The following is an 18,143-nucleotide window of genomic DNA, read 5'->3' on the forward strand; positions in this document are numbered from 1 at the left end:
AACTATATAAAACTAAATTCTACTGGAAGTAACTCTAAGGCTAGCTAAAGGCACAGCGTTTATTAAGTCTCTTACAATTAATCTAAATGCTTCTATGGAACAATGAATATTTCAGTCTTAGTGCTGCAATTCCATACATGTATGAAATGTAAGCGGAGTCTTCAGTCGTTCGTTCGCTCGGCGGAATGCATCGATGGGATCGTTATAGTCTACCATTATCCCCTCTCATTAGGAATACACTGATTGCGCTTAATTAGAGGTTCACTCCGAGTCCCTTGCGCTCCATCGCTCGGGCTCTTCTTGAAGTCATCATTTTTTCACAACCAATACGCGGCTTAATGCCTTCACTTTGATCACCGTCAACTCGGTACCTGGAAAAAGGAAAGGCGACGTTAATAAAGTTCAAAATCAAAATCTAAAAAAGTAGCAACGCGGGCCACTTTACCATCGATATCTTCAATTCACATTAAATCTACCTAAACTGGTTTATCACCAGATGTTTGCTCAGAGCTTAGCAAATATTGTAACACGTGTGCTTCCACCGTCCCTATATTTCCTCTCGAGATTTCGTCTTCCGGTACAAGAAATTAAGTGGCAACAGCAGGGTGATGAATTTTTTGCGAGTTTTAATTTCGTGGCGCTACCGTATTTTATGAGTTCCGATCGAGTCATATGGCCAACTAATAAGAGCCGGCTTATGTTGACCGGATGCTTCTTATTGATTTAAGATAAATCAGCAAAATACGAAATGCAGCGAAACCTGTTTCCACTTGTTACAAATCAGAGTAATCTCATGCGACCACTCGTTATTAGAATACACCACTTTTTATATGCAATTTTCCCACTACATGCGGGGCAAACCACAAGGTTGTTAGAAATAATTGCTATTCACTCATTGAAATTACGTGCACATGCGGGTATTGTTTGAAACATTAAAATTGATTTAAATTTAGAAGCGTGAATACAGAAAATGATATTCAATCATAGAAAAGTTTGACTTTAGTATTTAAATACGACATATTTTAAGACGTTCTTTGTAAGAGACAGACTATTGTGTTGATGTGATTCCACCGTGAATAGATAAAGGTATTCGGCGATGGTTCACTGCGCAAACATAATAGATATATGTGTTTACTTTTTGGCTCGTAAGGTAGAACGATCCCAAAATCTCCATTGAAATTGTGCAATATAATAGAATAGACCTGACCCGGTAGGTAACCGTGACTAACGAATAGAGCAAAAAGCTTAGTCGCCGAGTTTATAGGTAATAAAAAATTCGTATACCTGGGGGACTGTCAATTTAAGGGTACTAGGACTTGAATGTATGTGATTATAAATATTCGTGCGCTGATAACAAATGTCAACACAACCGAGACAAATATGTAAATAAATTGATAAGAATTTTTTAAATTTCAAGGTCTTGTAGATTTAAATTAACTAATTATTAAGTTCTTTTATATTTTTGCGTTTAAAATTTAAAAAAGCATACACATACTCTAAAATTAAGCTTTTGAATTAATATTTAACTTTTAAAGTAATCTATTGCTTTAAATTAAACTTTAAATTATATTATAATTATAAATATTAATTTCTGTAATGCTTACCTCAGTTCACTGTTGTTGCCACCATGATATAACATCTAGAAGCTCTTCATCTTCAGGACTCATGGGCTCGTAGGAATCATAAACTTCGTGACAATTGGCACTAGCTGAGCTTTCCGATAAAAGGGATGGAGCGGGTGAGTGAGATTCTTCTGATGAAGGGGGAGTTTGAGGACCACTTGTATTTAATCCTAAACTCATTTGCGTTTCGGAACAGCCTTCTTCGCTTTCTTCTAGTAACCGTTTTAAACTTTTAATGTATTCAACAGCTAATCGTAAAGTGTCAACTTTGCTAAGCTTTCTTGAAGATCCTCTTCCGCCAGCAAGTGCGGCGGTAACAGCTGATGGAATGTGTTGACGGAGGGCAGCAAATCCATTGTTTACTTGTTTCACTCTGTTCCTTTCTCTGGCGTTCCTGCGTGCAACTGAAGCAGGTTGAGCTGGATACGTCTGATGCAGATACGATCTCTTCTTGCACCGTCCCGCATCAGGTGCCGGGGCCAGACGTCTGGGCGGCTGATTTTGAAGTTGTGTAAGTTTTTGATTAACACCAAGATTTTGGTAAGCGTGTATCGTAGCCATCGGCATCGCGTTAAAATTCGAGTGTAAGTTGAGTCGAGCGCACGTGTGCGTGCCGCGAAGGTTGTCGGTGGATTGGCGGAGGTGGCTCGCACCCCCGACTCTAAGTAGCGCGCGCGCAGGCAGAGGTGGGGCGCGCGCCTCGCACGCGCACTCGCACGGGCCGTCCCTCCCCGCAACTCGCCGCACAGCTACTTGTTGCGCACTGATCAAAATACGCCGGCACTTATTATGCCATAGAGCCAGTGAGCTCGCGCCGCTATTGTTGCACGTTGTTACGCGTAATTATCCTGTCCATTGCCTTGTTCGGCAGACGAGACCTCGTATCTATTTAGAAGTCGTTTGGCAGAATAGACGCTGTAAACGCGTTTGAGCTATATTGTACCATTAATGTTTTGGAGCTTTTGTTTTATTGATGAGAAATATAAACTTTTACAATCCTTGTAGATAGGGTATCTAAAAAACGATTTTACTTTTTGTGTAATTGGTCTCTACATGTCGTAATACATTTGTTCCCGTGAAAGGGCTAATTATAAGGGTTGCGCCTACGCACCTAAGACAGGTGCGTGCCGGTTGATGGTGCTACTATCATCGACATTTTTGCATGCACTAATATGTTACAAGAAGAGTATTAAGAGTTTCGAAATGCAATTAGAGAATAAGTTAAATTTGTAATCTATTTTTATCCTAAATTTATCATACTGTTCTTCATGGTTTTGTTACTATTATTTGAAAAAGAAGTGAATGATCCACTGTTAAGTATTTTATTATGATGATTATAATCTGAACAATGTATTTGAAGTAATAATAAAAATGGGCAGTTTCTCTACAGTAAGAGTTGATTTAGAGGTTTAATTTAGCATTTGTAAATTTCAATATTATACTCATTAACGAAATAAATATTTAATAATAAAAACGTTCTCGTAACTAGGTTCTTTTTATTGGAAAAAACGAAGCAAATTTTGCGGCACTATAATTGTGTATATAAAAATATAGCTTTTTTAATTGGTATCTTACAAGCCAATTAATATAAGATATTGTACACGGAATACAAATATGTATTTATAATATAAAAACTTGTTAACGGGTTTTAAATGCGATTTATTCATTATATTATTTAACCCAGTCTCCCCGTGACCACACTCTCTGTAAAGTGTTCAAAACGTCGGGTTAATATAATGAATACATCGCGTTTAAAATCCGTTAAAAAGTCTATAATTTCCAAATGTATAATACTCACGTTAAATCAAACGCAAGAAAATACTTAAATATTTTTTTTTTATTTCGTATTCGTCTCGGTCACACAGGCTGGTGGCGTCAAGTTTTCGGCAGGTGCAGCGTCGCGCGACACAGCATAGCGCGTGCTACCGTGCGTGACGTCACACGCAAGTGCCTGCTATTTTGTTTATATTTACGTTAATCTTTTTGTACATGTATTTCTTTAGTGCGGATGTTTGTCACAGATTTTGAAGTGAATTCGAAAATTGTTCAGATTTTAATGTGATCGCGAACGAAGTAAATATTATTAAGTATTATGAATACAGTATTCTAATGTGTACATCTATATAAATAAAAATTAATCACCGAAATGCGATGATAAGCGAGGACGATTTGACGGACTTGGATTTTTTAAAGTTTTAGTCAAGGTACAAAGAAGGTTCCTATGAAGAGAAAGGTATCATAGGTAAAGCCGGGCGGCCCGTTAGTAGTGCATACAAATATGGATGAAAACATTTATCGCTATATTTTACATACTTTATATTTCCTTTGACTCATATATATAGCACGTTATTTTTTCATGTAGTAATCATATTTTGAATGTAGTTCCTTTTTTATTGAAATTTATTATATTTTTTAGGAAATTATATAAAAGGTCAAATCTAAAAACAGCGAAAGAAACATAATAAATAATGACGTTATATAATAAAATTAGTAACGTATTTCCTTCACCCCTATCCACTTACGCCATCTAGGACTACCCTTAAGTCGTAGGAACTAAAATCGATAAAAATGTTTCAACCCTATATTTAGTTCCTTTAAAAATTAATAGATGGCGCTTAACTTAGAATGTTGAGATTCCTAGTATTAGACGAGGTACGGTAAGCATATTAAAAAATAATTCGATAGCTAAATACCTTTCAATGTATAAAAAATTAAACTATACAAATTGATCACACGTTTCTTTAATGTCAATTAACAACATTATTTTATTTTTTCCTTTTCTGAGAATTTAATCGTCAAATCATAATTAAGAAAATTTACAACTTAATGGAACATGTTAGTCAGCGGGCCACTGATATCGGTACTCTTTCAATTTTACGCATAATATCAGCATATTCATCGTAATTGCGATGTATTTTGCTAAATTTATTGTTACCCATAATAACCATATAACTTTCGCACTGTCATTCGTTACGGTTCTTTGAAGCCTGTTAAATTTTTATCAACGTCAAGCAACTTTATAAAATTAACCGTAGAGCTTACATTTCGCGTACAGTGATATCAAAAATATTTTGTTAAAGTCACGAGATACGGGTCTTACAAATGATAAAATGGCGACAAGCGACAAAGACGGATTCTGATTGTCATGGAAACAAACGTCTTACGAGCTGTTGTCCTCTAAATAACGCTTAGTTGCTGCAATAACTTCTAGTGGTCTCGTAGGCTATAATTTACCACATAACACAAATAAAAACATGGGCCTCTATCTATATAGGCATTAGTGAAGATTGGCGTAAACTTACAGGCTGATGCGTAATTTTGCGTTTGCTGACACAAACTACATAATTGCAATAGCACAATATATCACATGGTTGCATTCGCAGTTAAAGAGTATAATTCGCGTAATTTATAGGATGCGGAGTAGGAGTAGCGCGATGGTAGACACGGCTAATAGCTATGGTCCACGCGACCAAGCCGCTTTGTGGACAGTCTGGAGCACAACGCCCGAGGCGCGCGTCGGTGTTTCTAGAGCACTCAAATCAACGACAAATTGATGGTCTAATTGTATGTATTATGCAAATTTATCTTTTAAATTATTTATTACTTTAAATACGACAGAACGCTTGACCCATTCAACATTATTTTATGTAATATGTGCTACGTTTATAATTAATTATTCATAAAATCTCAGGAAAACGTTAAAATTTTTGTTGATAAATTATAACGACATACTTAATTTATTTAAAAAAAACTGAGCTGGCTTCATATTGTCAAAATAAAATCATCAAAATCAGTTTACCGAGTGGAAATTTCCTAGAAAACAAACACAAAAAATATAAGGCGTATTTATACAAAATAATTAAGTCCGAATAAGATATATGTACACTTAGTATTATTATAGAATACCTACCTACACCTCCTAAGGTTCATGAAACTTTCTCTGGGCTTGCTAAGTACTATGATTTTACTTTTTATGTTAATTGAGGCAATAAATTTCAATGGGACTGTACTTCAAATAGTTGGGTAGTGAACACTGTGGCAATTTTATTTATCGGCTGTACGAACTCGCGGGATAAACCTTCTGCTTTTATTTTAATTCCTTATTATTCATTTATCAAACAAATAGCATTCCAGCATCGGGAGGGTATCTTTGAAATCCACAAACAAGGCCTTTCGCGTTTAATTAATTTTATTATTTTATTGAGCTGTTAATTTATTGCTGTACAAAAGACAGTATAATAAACAGTATGGGTGAAATAATGGATGTGTTCTTTAGTCAGTCGTTATTACATACAATCATACTTATATAAATATCTTTGAACAGTCCTAAAGACAACGGTATTAGAAGATTCTTATTAATTTGCTATTTTTATGTCATAGCGGGTTACTGAGCTGGAGGTTCGCCGCTGATGGTAAGCTATCACAACCACCCTTGAACATTCGCAGAAGTAGTACTTGCTTAAAAGGAGTCAGGTATGAGAAAAGGATCGACGACGGGAATACAGGAATAAACTATGAAGGGTGTGGAAAAGGATATGATCCTCCGTCTTCACCACTAACTGAACGAATCACAGCAGCATGGTACTATTACACGCCAGTTTCCTGTGGGGATTTTTGTAAATACTCGGTTTGTTTGTTTCAATTTGGCCTATTCACGTCAATAACTATCACAATATGTCACAGCGCCCACTCTTAAATTCTACCCATACTTAAATATTATACATATCAATAAATATACAATAATTTAGGTAATATAAACGGCATCTTCGTCATTCGAATTACCAAGAACGGTAGTGCTCCAGTACTTTGAGATTAATTTAACCTGTCATTACAATTAAAATTAATTGCTTTACGACGTCCTCATTAGAGTCCAAATCGATTTCTTGTATGTAACTCCGGCCTTGATTTAAGCCAGTGATTCTTGAATTAGAGGACATAAAAATTAATCGTGATTAAGGTGCAACTCCAATTAACCTAATGCAATAAATACTCTCAACTCATGTACAAAACCCCAAACCGGTGACATAAATACATCGACCTTTTCATTCTGAAGCTGGAAATTTCGTTCGCATTTCCCTTATAATTCATTGGAATCTTATTAGTTGTAATTAGAAGAGCTGTTGTTAAAGACAGCTGCATAGATTTACCAACTTTCTATGATGGACCAGTTTACGACTGTCACCGATTCGATCCAAACGGCTACTGATTATAAACAACGCAATAAATTAATTTTACCAAATCTTTAGAGCGCTACACCTAACGATTACGAAAATGAAATTTTTGATTTAATTACATAAACATGTCGAAGCAAATTTATTGCTTTGTGTAATAAGGGAAGCATAAATTCAGTAAACTATGATTTTAAGCGATTTCCAATTATCCGTTTGGGATTAGAACTACGTTTTCATAATTTTGACCTCGATTTTATGAATGATATTACAAAATACGTAATATTTTCAATAAAACTATGATAATTTTGTAATCTCCTATTAGACTTTCCAAACATAATATACACAAAAACGATGCTTATAAGAATGTAATGACATTCTCATAAGCAAATCATTTCCAGTGAGGCTTTCTCTAATTCTAAGCGCCGCCAGCCTATTGTTGTTTGGAAGCACGCGATTGGCGATGTGAAGCCTGTATACCTACTCGAGCCTCCAATCACGGCGGCAGGTTCTAGTTAGATACGCATAGATATTTGCAAACACTCATAGAACGGGTCGCGGTTGGTGCGTTCGACTTTCGAATTTATTACGATTCGTACTAGACGAAGCACTCTATTTGTAGAGGAAATGTGTTATGCATTTTAATTCGACGTGAGTCATTGGAAGATTTTGTTAGCATTAAAATCTTAGATGCTATAATTCTAATAGGAATTACAAATTATCTTCCGCGGTTGCTTTTAATATCTAATAAATTCTATTCGGATTTTCTTAAACAGATCTATTGATCAATAATTAAAATTCGAATATAACAGAATTACAATAAATAATATATAATTGCAGTAATTTGTCTATGTTGGTGGTTAATACGCACTAAATTATTGTCATATTGAAAACATTTAATATGATGTAGGTACCGTCAGTAGGACACGCCCTATACGATTCCAATTAACTAGAGTGTGAAAACGAACTTATAAGACTCGTAATGATAAATAGCCTTTTCCAATATGTAATGCTTGTTAGATACAATTTGAGTAATTTTATAGGTCTTGTTAGTTTTCTGATAATTTCAAAGCGGATTGGTTAGTAGCGTTCTCAAAATAATAGTTTTTTTTGTTGCTATTTCTTTAGTCTGTTGTTGAATGAATTTAATGTTTTAAATGTGGGAATTGAGCACGCTTCGACTAGAATTGGGTCAGCTCGTACCAGGTAAGATACCCTCAGAGAAGATCGGCGTGAAATAGTAGCATGCATCTGTGTTTCTTTCGATGATTAAAAGAGCGGGAGGCCCGTATTCTTTTCCTTGCTCTTTCCAATTCTTTCCTATCTCTTCATCAAATCTCCTCCTCCTTGGGCATCCCTTATACACCTTATCCAGTATATTTCCACATTTACATTTGCACATATAGGCCCTGCAAATGTTTATCGGCGGTTCTATATTATCAAATAATAAAGATTATAAAAAAAATAATAGTGAAATTTAAATATTATAAAAAAACGTTTAAATAACAACTAAAATGGTATATTTGACTTGAACTTTAGCATATATTTCGAAAATCCAGCATGGTAATTTACATGTATCATTTTCAAAAGCAATATTAACATCATTCCGTTGAGAAATTATTAAAATATGCGACAAAAACAATTACACTTAGGAACATTTCATGCTCGCCAGTTGCCACATGATACAATGATCTCGCCGGACTATAAATACCTGTCGCTGTCTTCGCATTAATTTATTCATACTTGATATTTTAACATTCGTATTATATTATTTGTGAAATTTAAACACTAGTCTGGGTGGCTAATATACTTACCCGATCGAGAATTTATCGTACTCTCACCTATTGGCACGCAAATTTTTGATGTTGTAGATTCGTTTAAGATTATGTTATTTGATAAGGTTATTAATTATAACGTTCAATAGATTTATTATCTGATTCTATAGTAAGGCCCAGTGTGTAATATAAACCTTGTTTAATTTTATGTTGGGCTTGGAAACCTAATATCATATATGATACCTACTTACAGCCAAGTTGGGTTTTTTATTTTATATTCACCGTAAGTAAAAATGTGCAATCTCAAATATTAATAACAAATTATTGTGCCACACTAAGTAAGCTCTTTAGCAAATAATTACTAACAAACTAAAACTTAAACACTTTATTAATATATAAAAACATATAAAAACATTGTAGGTATTAACATAATAAAGTGTGCCAGACAGAAAATATTCCGTTTCTTTTTAATTTTTAGTTTTATAGCATTGAAATGCTTTATAAATTAGAAATTTTGAAAGAATAGAATTCCGTTTCTATCAAAATTCTGATCCTGCTTCACAATATGAATTCCTTTAAGATTTATTCTACTAATACTTGCCTACTAAGAAGGACCATTCATAAATGAGGATTTCAATTGAAATTCGGATCACACGTTCAAATTAGCTTCCGAATACGCATGATCCTCAGGAATCAGGGTCGGAACTTTTACTTTTCGCTAAGAAAAAAAAAAACAAAAGCGATGAAATTGTCACGTAGTAATAATTTCACTGTCATTATGTTGAACGTGTGATAATCTGTGTCGAGTTGGCGCCAGATTTTTATTGTTCTCGGCGGTTGGTAGCATCTTCATTTTTTACGTGATTTGTTTTGTAATTAGATGTTTTTGTCGAACTCGCTCATGTTTGTACTTTAAATGAACACAGAACGTTGTGGAGTTTATTATTGATTGTATGTAATTTATGTTTAGTTTACAGTTTTAAACTGAGTATTAACTTTTAAGTTCTAGTTTAGAACACTTATTTTAAAAAAACAAAGATTTTAAAACGTATTGATTTAGGTAACTATTTATATAATAGTAAATCATGCTCGCTCTTCGACATGTTGGGCACGAAACTATAAACTTTTAAATTTATTTAAGCGACTAATTTGAGGTTAATTTGTGGTTTATTTGACAGCCAGTTAATGCTGTGTGCACTATCTGTCAGTTTGTATAATGAAAAGTATTCATAGATATGCCTTGTATGCGGTTAAAAATTACACTTGACATGGTTTTGTCAAGAGTTTATAACCGTAATATTTTGAAGTTAAATGTCTCACATCACACGTACCTACATAACTACGTAAGCGAGCAGAAGGTACAGAAGACTCTGGAACTATTGCGTTGAAAGGTATAGTTTTGGTTTAAATTTTTATCTTTTTACTATTCAAAATTGAATATTAATATAAAATCTAATCAATTTATTCATTATCTAACACTGTTTTCTTAAACGATAGGTTATATTCCTAAGTATAATGACAAACTTATTTAACTGAATGTTTTCGGTTATCCAACCATTCATCTCTTATCTTTTTATCCACAGCGGTAGCAATTGTCATCAAAAATTAATCAACCTTTTCTAAATTATCTAATTTATCTGATATCGACAACTATTATAGACAAGGCAATTAATAGCAATTAATTTAAAACATACGAGTTTTCGAATGTGGATATTTATTGACTCAAATATCAGACATCTAAATGTTTCCGTTATTAATTTTGTTATACTGAAGTAGAAAGAGGTTTTTAAACTTAATATGTTTCAAACACATAGAACCTATCTACAATGAAAAACTTGATTTGAATCGAAGTATTTGTTTTAAGAATTATGGGCAAAAACAGTAATGAAGAATTTGTAAAATAACTGTATTTTATAGTATTACTAGACGCTCGTCCCGGCTCCGCCCGGATATCAAGATTCCTGATTTATCCCAAGGGAGAATTTAATCAGGATAAAAAGTATCCTATCACTCAAGTCAGATCATACCCTCTCTGTACTTATACCAAATTTCATCAATCCGTTCAGTAGTTTCAACGTGATCGACGGACAACATCCAAACAAACAAACTTTCACATTTATAATATTAGTGTCGTAATACGCTGACTGACTGAGACTTCACTAGAACAATATGAAAAAAAAAAATCCAATAAGGAATTTATTTATTTATTTAATCCTAGGCACCATTCATTGTTTAAATGTTACTCATGCTAGCATCTAATATGCACCTTGCGTAAGAGAGTATAGAATATAATAACAATTCTCTTTTCTTACAATGTTAACTACAAGCGCAGCCGCCCAAGCACATCTTATTTGCCGAATAAGGCAGACGCGTACAACAAATTGCGTATATTTTCTGTAATATTATGTACATATAAACACATTTAAAAAAATGTTGAGGATTTATTTAAAGAATTGAGTATCTTTAAATCGACACTAGTACATAAAAGCACATATTTTTGTGATGGTAATTTCGAAACAGCTGCTTTTAAAACAATAGTACCTACGCAATGTGCAATTTTTTCTCGAGTTAGGATATTTATATCACGTATAAGTAATTGCACCAATCAAAGGCACAATAATAATACAATAATACTACATACATTTGACAATGCGATGCGATTTGAAAATAATCGCAGGTAGCCACGTGACTTCATTCAGCTGTAGCGCCCGCAAGTTTAGGTCATTGATCTGCAGGATTCGGTGCAACCATGGTGAATCTTAATCTGAAATACTATGATGATGGTTAATATTGAGCTGATGGTTTCAATTTCTATGTAATTAAAAATAATTTGTTATATTATAGAATGTTTTATTATTAAAGATATATCTTAAAATATTAACGAAAAAGAGTCCCATCGTATTATGAGATAAGTCAAATTTTTATAGCCACATAGGAAACAAAACCATTTTTGCCATAACTATAAAGCACCAACTTAATCATAGATAAGATTAAACCCGATGGAAACATGAATTTCTACAAAATCAACTTCTGTTTATAAACTACTAAAGCAATTAAAATTATTATTTAATAAAAATGTATCAATTTGAGAGCCTATTTATTATGGCAGTATAGCACCCGATGGAAAGTAAAGTGGCATAAACATTGACTTCAAAGTCTCGAAAATAAAATGATCATAAAACTAATTAGCAATCTAAGGTTTTACGATACAATAAATAAATAAAATGGATCTTAAAAAGTTCACTCATGAACTTGTGTCTCGTCAGTTTTTGTTTTAAGACAAGATGAAGACATCCTGGCTAATTAAAGCTTTAAGAGTACCCTTAAACCCGTAACACATTAATATTTATGAATGAGTCCTCACAACACACAGAAATACTCAAACAACCTGACTTCTTGATATCTATGTTGTGACTTATTTTAATTATTTATGCACTTAGCTACTATTTATTACATTTCGAATTTTCATATAAAAACTGAAGTCTATAATACTCGTTTTTGTATAGTATTGCTGACGTAATGAGGTAACTTATAGTTAGAACCCCACGAAAAGGGAGAATTGGATAACTACCTAAACTCCACTATGTCATAGAAGCACAGAAATGATAATGATTACAAATATATAATAAAGAATAGGACAACAATTATAAACAAATATAATAAGGTTCGTTTACTAACTAACTCGTACTAAGTAAATTTTATAGCAATAAATACGCTAAGAAATGCACAAATTAAAAGTTATTCATTAATTCACATGGGATAACGGTAAACAAAAAATATTTCGAAGTGCTTTAAATTCGATATTGATGAAATGGCAGTCAATTAGAATGATTTAACCACAGGGAGCCTGTCTATCAGCTATACACGAATCCAGTCTCATCAGAACATCATCTTATTATCATTTATGTAAAAACATAAATTCTTTACACGGACTCGTAATTTTTTTTTGTGCATCTGTATATTCTTTATCACTAGGTATTTTATTTAGATATAAATCGTAATATTAATTGTTCCTCTGGGATTATAATTAACATTTATTACTTACAGCGTTACCATGCAATATACAAAGCGTTGATAACAATAAAATATTATTATACAAAACGCTTCTACCTTTATGAAGCAAACATAAATAATAATTATGGTACAATAGTAACTCCTTAAGAAAATTGAGTCGTTTCGTTAAATTACTTAATCTTTCCATTTTTACCTTATAATACAAGACTCATAAGCCTCACTACACGCAAATGCGTACTTAAACAAGATTACAAATGTTTTTTATTTGTACTGAAGGCAAGTTCGGTTAATATAGAAATGAAATAAAAGACAACAAAATAACATGATCGCTTCGCAAGTGGACTCACTTATTTGAGTATAAAATTCTTTACTCCATAAACACGTAGCTTTATATACGTTCGAGATAAGTAAGTGCTTCAAGACTGCTTACAAATACCGGTAGGAATTTACATAAGACGACAATTAGAAAGAGGCTTATGAAGTCTTCTTTTAAATTTTTATCGCATCAGAATTATCGGTAAAAGCTATAAAACTGTTTATGCTAACCTTTGTTAAAAAAACGTGTTTTATTGCTCAAGGATGAAGACGAAAGAATATTTCTTAATAACAGACGTATTCAACAACTAAATATTTATTGTTTTTATACTTTAACCATGATAGCAATATTCAATATCCCTATTTACGACATTGCGAGTTGGTTATCAGTAATCAATAAATAAGAATGACATGAACACGTAGAGTAAGAATAGGTACTGAAAAGTATGTAATATTATAATGTGAGCAGGCTTAACATATGCAAATGTCAACTACAAGCACGAACGCCGCGTGTGGCGCGAGACAAAAACGAACTTTGGAAACATGAAACGATAAATCAAAGCACAAAAAATACGTGTTACCTCGGTCCGTTGTTTACACATACACACCACAATGTCGCAACGCCTAAAAACCTGCATTTTTACACATAAACTCATTAAGGTGAGGAACTCTTCTCTTTGCTGCTACTTATTGCTTCTCGAACTTAAATAATCAGTTCTTCTCTTTCTAAATTGTATTCTAAAAAGTAACAGATTGTTAATATTGTTTTCATTAAAACAGAATCTGTTCTAAGCATATTTAAATATAATATTTTAGTAGCGGTCTGCGGTGAAAGGATGCTGCCGCTTAAGAACCTTACGTGGTGGTAATAAATACTTCGCTTTCCTCATTACCCTACCGCCCAAAACGACGCAACAAAAAAGCAAATGACATACGCTGATATGTGAATGAATTCATTTAGTAAATTGAGAAATAAAACCACTTTTTATGAACCAAAAGTGCTCTAATTGATATTTTGATCAGCGCTTACTCGCTGGGTGGCGAGGAGCAAAAATATCAATAACGAAAATGACATCAGCGATGGCGCATTGCCCGTGAACCCTTGTTTATGTGATTTTGTATTTACGATAGGTACTTTCATTTAACTTTACGCCGGTACCTCGGTGGGGGATTTAATTAATAGCATACTCGTTTCTACACTTTAGCTTAATGCGCAATTTAATTAATGTCTCGTTACTTGTTCTTTACTGAAATTGCGTTCTTCGCACTGTCTTTTTGATTTATGCGTGTAGAAATATGCATTGTACAGGTGTCTCGGAAACTAAGCACGATACACGCAGCTGGTATTATATGCTCAATTAAAAGTAACAATATGATTGATTCTTATAAAAACAAACCCCTTTCATCAAACAATTGATTTGATGTCTTATTTGAAATCTTTTAAATTATATGATACAGTGGGATGTTTTTTCTATTCTAATTTTAGATAATTATATAATATAGATTCGGTTCGGTAGTTAAATCACAATCCTTTGGACAAACCTTCGTGACATATGTAGATCATTAATGTGGCCTATTTTATGATAAAATGACTGCTATTATAGAATTTGTTCACTGTCTCTATTTTTTATCGTCTCCAAATAGTCGCATGACTTCAATGAAATTTATTACAATCATTTCGAGTATCTCCGTTTGTTTTTTGGATAGTTTTTACGTAACATAGGCCACATAACTGATTGAATCAGTTGAACAGTGACAAAATACTTGGGGCACTGTTCCTTTGTCGTCAAATCGGGAATGGTATATGCATCAAGATGAACCTCTTGATATTTTACCTCGTGTCATTATTAAGACATCACTTACCCGGTGGCTCGGGAGATCTTTTTGCTGATAAAATTTCGATCATTTATTCTGTATCCCTTGTAAATGGCTGAGAAAATGTTTTATAGACGGCGACATTTAAATCATTTCCTGGCTACGATTCATTAAAGGAAACAAAACAATAGTTTTGTTTGAGATGCTGTTTTTATTACTTAATCATTGAGGATTATGTGAAGGAATTCTCTCAACTAACGAACAATATTTATGTTTAACTTTTCGTTTGTTAGTTTGAATATACTAATCTCAGGAACTATTGGATAGATTTAAAAAAATACTATACCGTTATATGTACGACTGTTCGTATCTCTGGGTGCTATGAGTCTATTTTATATGTACCACGGGTGAAGCCGGGGCAGACAATTAGTATATAAAAAAATAACAACACACATTATTTATTATGTAATTTAACATCCGGTTCGTCAGAATCATAATTGTTTTAACTGGTTGGATTCTGACGTTCTCCTCAAACATCCCTAATTAAAACTTAACCCTTCATGCTCTAGCACCTCCCTTCCAATTGATTTGTCTCCTTTAGTTCAAACAAATTGTTGTTCATTCGCACGTAAATACGAGGACCACAAACCAACCGGCAAAGGATGCATTAATTAGGATCCTGCCCTTAATTAAATTGTAACGTCTCAGCGAATTTCCCTGGGACCCTCGCGTGGTGGTCTTACTTCCATGTTGCTTTTGAACTTTATGATACATTCAATAAAAGCGAGTTAAGCATTTAATTATACGTTTACTGAAGCCTTTTCTTTCCTGTTTATTTTTATCTTGAATTCTATACTTATTATGCTCGTTATGGTCAAGTTTTTGTTGAATTCATTATTTGATATCAAGTGCAATTGTAAAATTTTGAGAAAAGTTTGGATTAAAAAAGATATATCATGTGTTGTTGTAGTTGTGAATTGTGATGGCGTATGCTTATATCGTCAGCGCAGTTAGCAGGCACAGTTAGCAGGCGCAGTTAGCAGCGCTAGTCTTAATTTATATTGATTACCCTGACAGAAATTCGGTTAACAGAAGTATTTTATTCTACGTATAGTCATTTATTGAGGGAATAATCACACTCGTATATAAAAATGACGTTCCGTGTCCCCTAGTGGGGCTAATGATATACATCTGTTTCATTAATAGATTTTCTTTATGGACAAGTAGGTGATCAGCCTTTTGTGTCCTGCCAGAACGATTTTTTGGGTGTCCCCACCGGTAATCGAACCCAGGACCATTTGGTTCTACGCTCACGCGCTAACCACTGTACCAAGGGGGTGGTTCACAATAGTAATTATATAGTATAAGGAATATGAAATACGGTATACAAATCTATGATGTTTCGTTGTCTAGAAATAAACATAACTACTTCTTGCGTATCGGCATAAAACTACTAAAGCCTCACTGAACTCATAAGAGTTTATTAGGAGAAATTTAATTAAATATCACAGGCAATTATAAAATAGATTAGATCCTAGAAACTAAAGATGAAGTTATTAAATTGATGAGCGGCTGTGCCCTTCATAAAAAGGCGTTAACCACGAAGAATAGCTTTATATTTGTGTTTAATTAAGAATTTTCATGCTATAAAACCACAGTCCAATAATTATGGCGATAAAAATGAACCCGGTTATATAAGAGGGCGGGCGATCAATACAAAAAAGGTTCGGAAGCCTACATCGATATAAAGTATTGCTAATGCAATAGAATTCTATGTAGAAAAACAATGTGGGTTTTATTTATATCCTATATCTTTAATATTTACCTTTACACTACTTATTTATTAAAAAAACATATTTTTTATTATCTTTCTATTGATAAAGTAGTGCGATCTTTTTAAATGTATACTTCGTATCGTAAATTGAGTAAATTTCGATTGCATAAAAAATGATTTAGTAGTCCGCCTTGGCTCCTGTGAGCTCTATGGTATGCCTAATTTTCACAGCAAGAGACATCCCATGCTGCGTCTTTGTCAATGTAGAAGTCATTAATCAACTTCTAATTATTCTTTGGAGATGTTTTGTTATATTTCATCCCCTTCTGAGTGAGGATAATTTGCTAACTTATTTCTAATTTATCGGTTTTAACGGTTTGATATGCGGATATATCATTGAGTAATATTTAATCGGATTCATTTAGTTGTAGCCTACTAATGATGTGTCTTTCTGTCTCTTCTTCACTCCTAAACCACAGAGCTAATTTTTACAAAAATTGGAACTAAGATAGTTTAAGACCTGAGAAAGGACTTAATAGCGGGAATTCTACGAGGAGGGAACTATTAGTTCGGCTACATAGGCGAAACTGCGGGCGAAAAGCTAGTGTATTATAAAAGATTTTAATTGTGTAGCTTTACGACAGACAACTAACAACTATTTGAAACAGTGACCAACATTTTATATATTTTATAAAAAAAATATAGGTCGGCCTAGACTCTAGGCCATATAACAATCATCAAAGAGCCAATTACATTAACAACTCTATATATAGATATCGCATTCTTATTGCAAATCTTTAACCTATAAAATGTGAGGCAGCAAGAAAATTGTAAACAACAAAACTATTCACTTTTTGCCTTTAGCTCAAGCACCGTGAAATAAAGTAGAACCGAAAGAATGACAATTCCTAAATGATTACAGGACAAATAATGTGTCGCCAAGTATAGCCTAGAACGAGTCCCAAACATGTCAGTGGCTCCATTTAACATGCCCATAGACTGGGGTTGGTTTCGCGTGAAGAATACTAATGAACTGCGAACTATTTTAGAACATATCATTAAGAAACAGGTCACATCGTGAAAAATGCCGCATTTGTAGGGTGCACTGTTACTGTAAAATATATCGATAATGCAAATGTAAAAACGTTTTTATGGTTTAGTTGAATAGCTGCTAATAGAATTTTTTAGTTTTAAGCATTAATATGCTTTGAATGCTGGAACAATTACGAAACGGCGCAGGACGGTCTATGTATTCGCGGCATTATATCTTTAATTAATTAATTTGATTTGCATTTTAATGTTTTACGTTTTTTGTTGTTCATAGAAAGCTCATTAAGTAAGAAAAGAAAAGAAATACTTTTCCAAGTAAATATTTTGAAACCACCATTACTCGGATGGCATGTAGGAGTATTTTAAAATGCCAAACCTTTCAATTTACCTTCAACAGACATTTCTAGAATTAAAAGTACGTTTTGAAGGAAAGAGATGAAAATATCAATTTTGGTGTGCACGAAAAGGAAGTAAACACGTAATAGCAGGTGTCGCGACACATCTGCGCTTGACTGACCGGCACGTGCGACCCAGCCTTCAGTTGAAAGATTCTTGCCAAACTAGTCAGAGATTTCTAATGACAAATCTTGGATATTGGTTATGCATGTGT

General features: G+C 33.5%; 1 protein-coding gene across 1 annotated transcript; it reads right to left on the reverse strand.

The window, feature by feature from the left end:
* Positions 1-319: 319 nt before the first annotated feature.
* On the reverse strand, positions 320-2,336 carry LOC119833529 (achaete-scute complex protein T3-like). Its single transcript, XM_038357577.1, has 2 exons — positions 1,605-2,336; positions 320-371 (listed from the first exon to the last, which is right to left on the reverse strand). Exon 1 carries the CDS (start codon positions 2,187-2,189, stop codon positions 1,611-1,613), a length of 579 nt encoding a protein of 192 aa, XP_038213505.1. The 5' UTR covers positions 2,190-2,336; the 3' UTR covers positions 320-371; positions 1,605-1,610.
* Between the last annotated feature and the right edge of the window lie 15,807 nt (positions 2,337-18,143).

The sequence above is a fragment of the Zerene cesonia genome, chromosome 17 (assembly GCF_012273895.1).
Source record: "Zerene cesonia ecotype Mississippi chromosome 17, Zerene_cesonia_1.1, whole genome shotgun sequence".
NCBI classification, from domain to species: Eukaryota; Metazoa; Arthropoda; class Insecta; order Lepidoptera; family Pieridae; genus Zerene; species Zerene cesonia.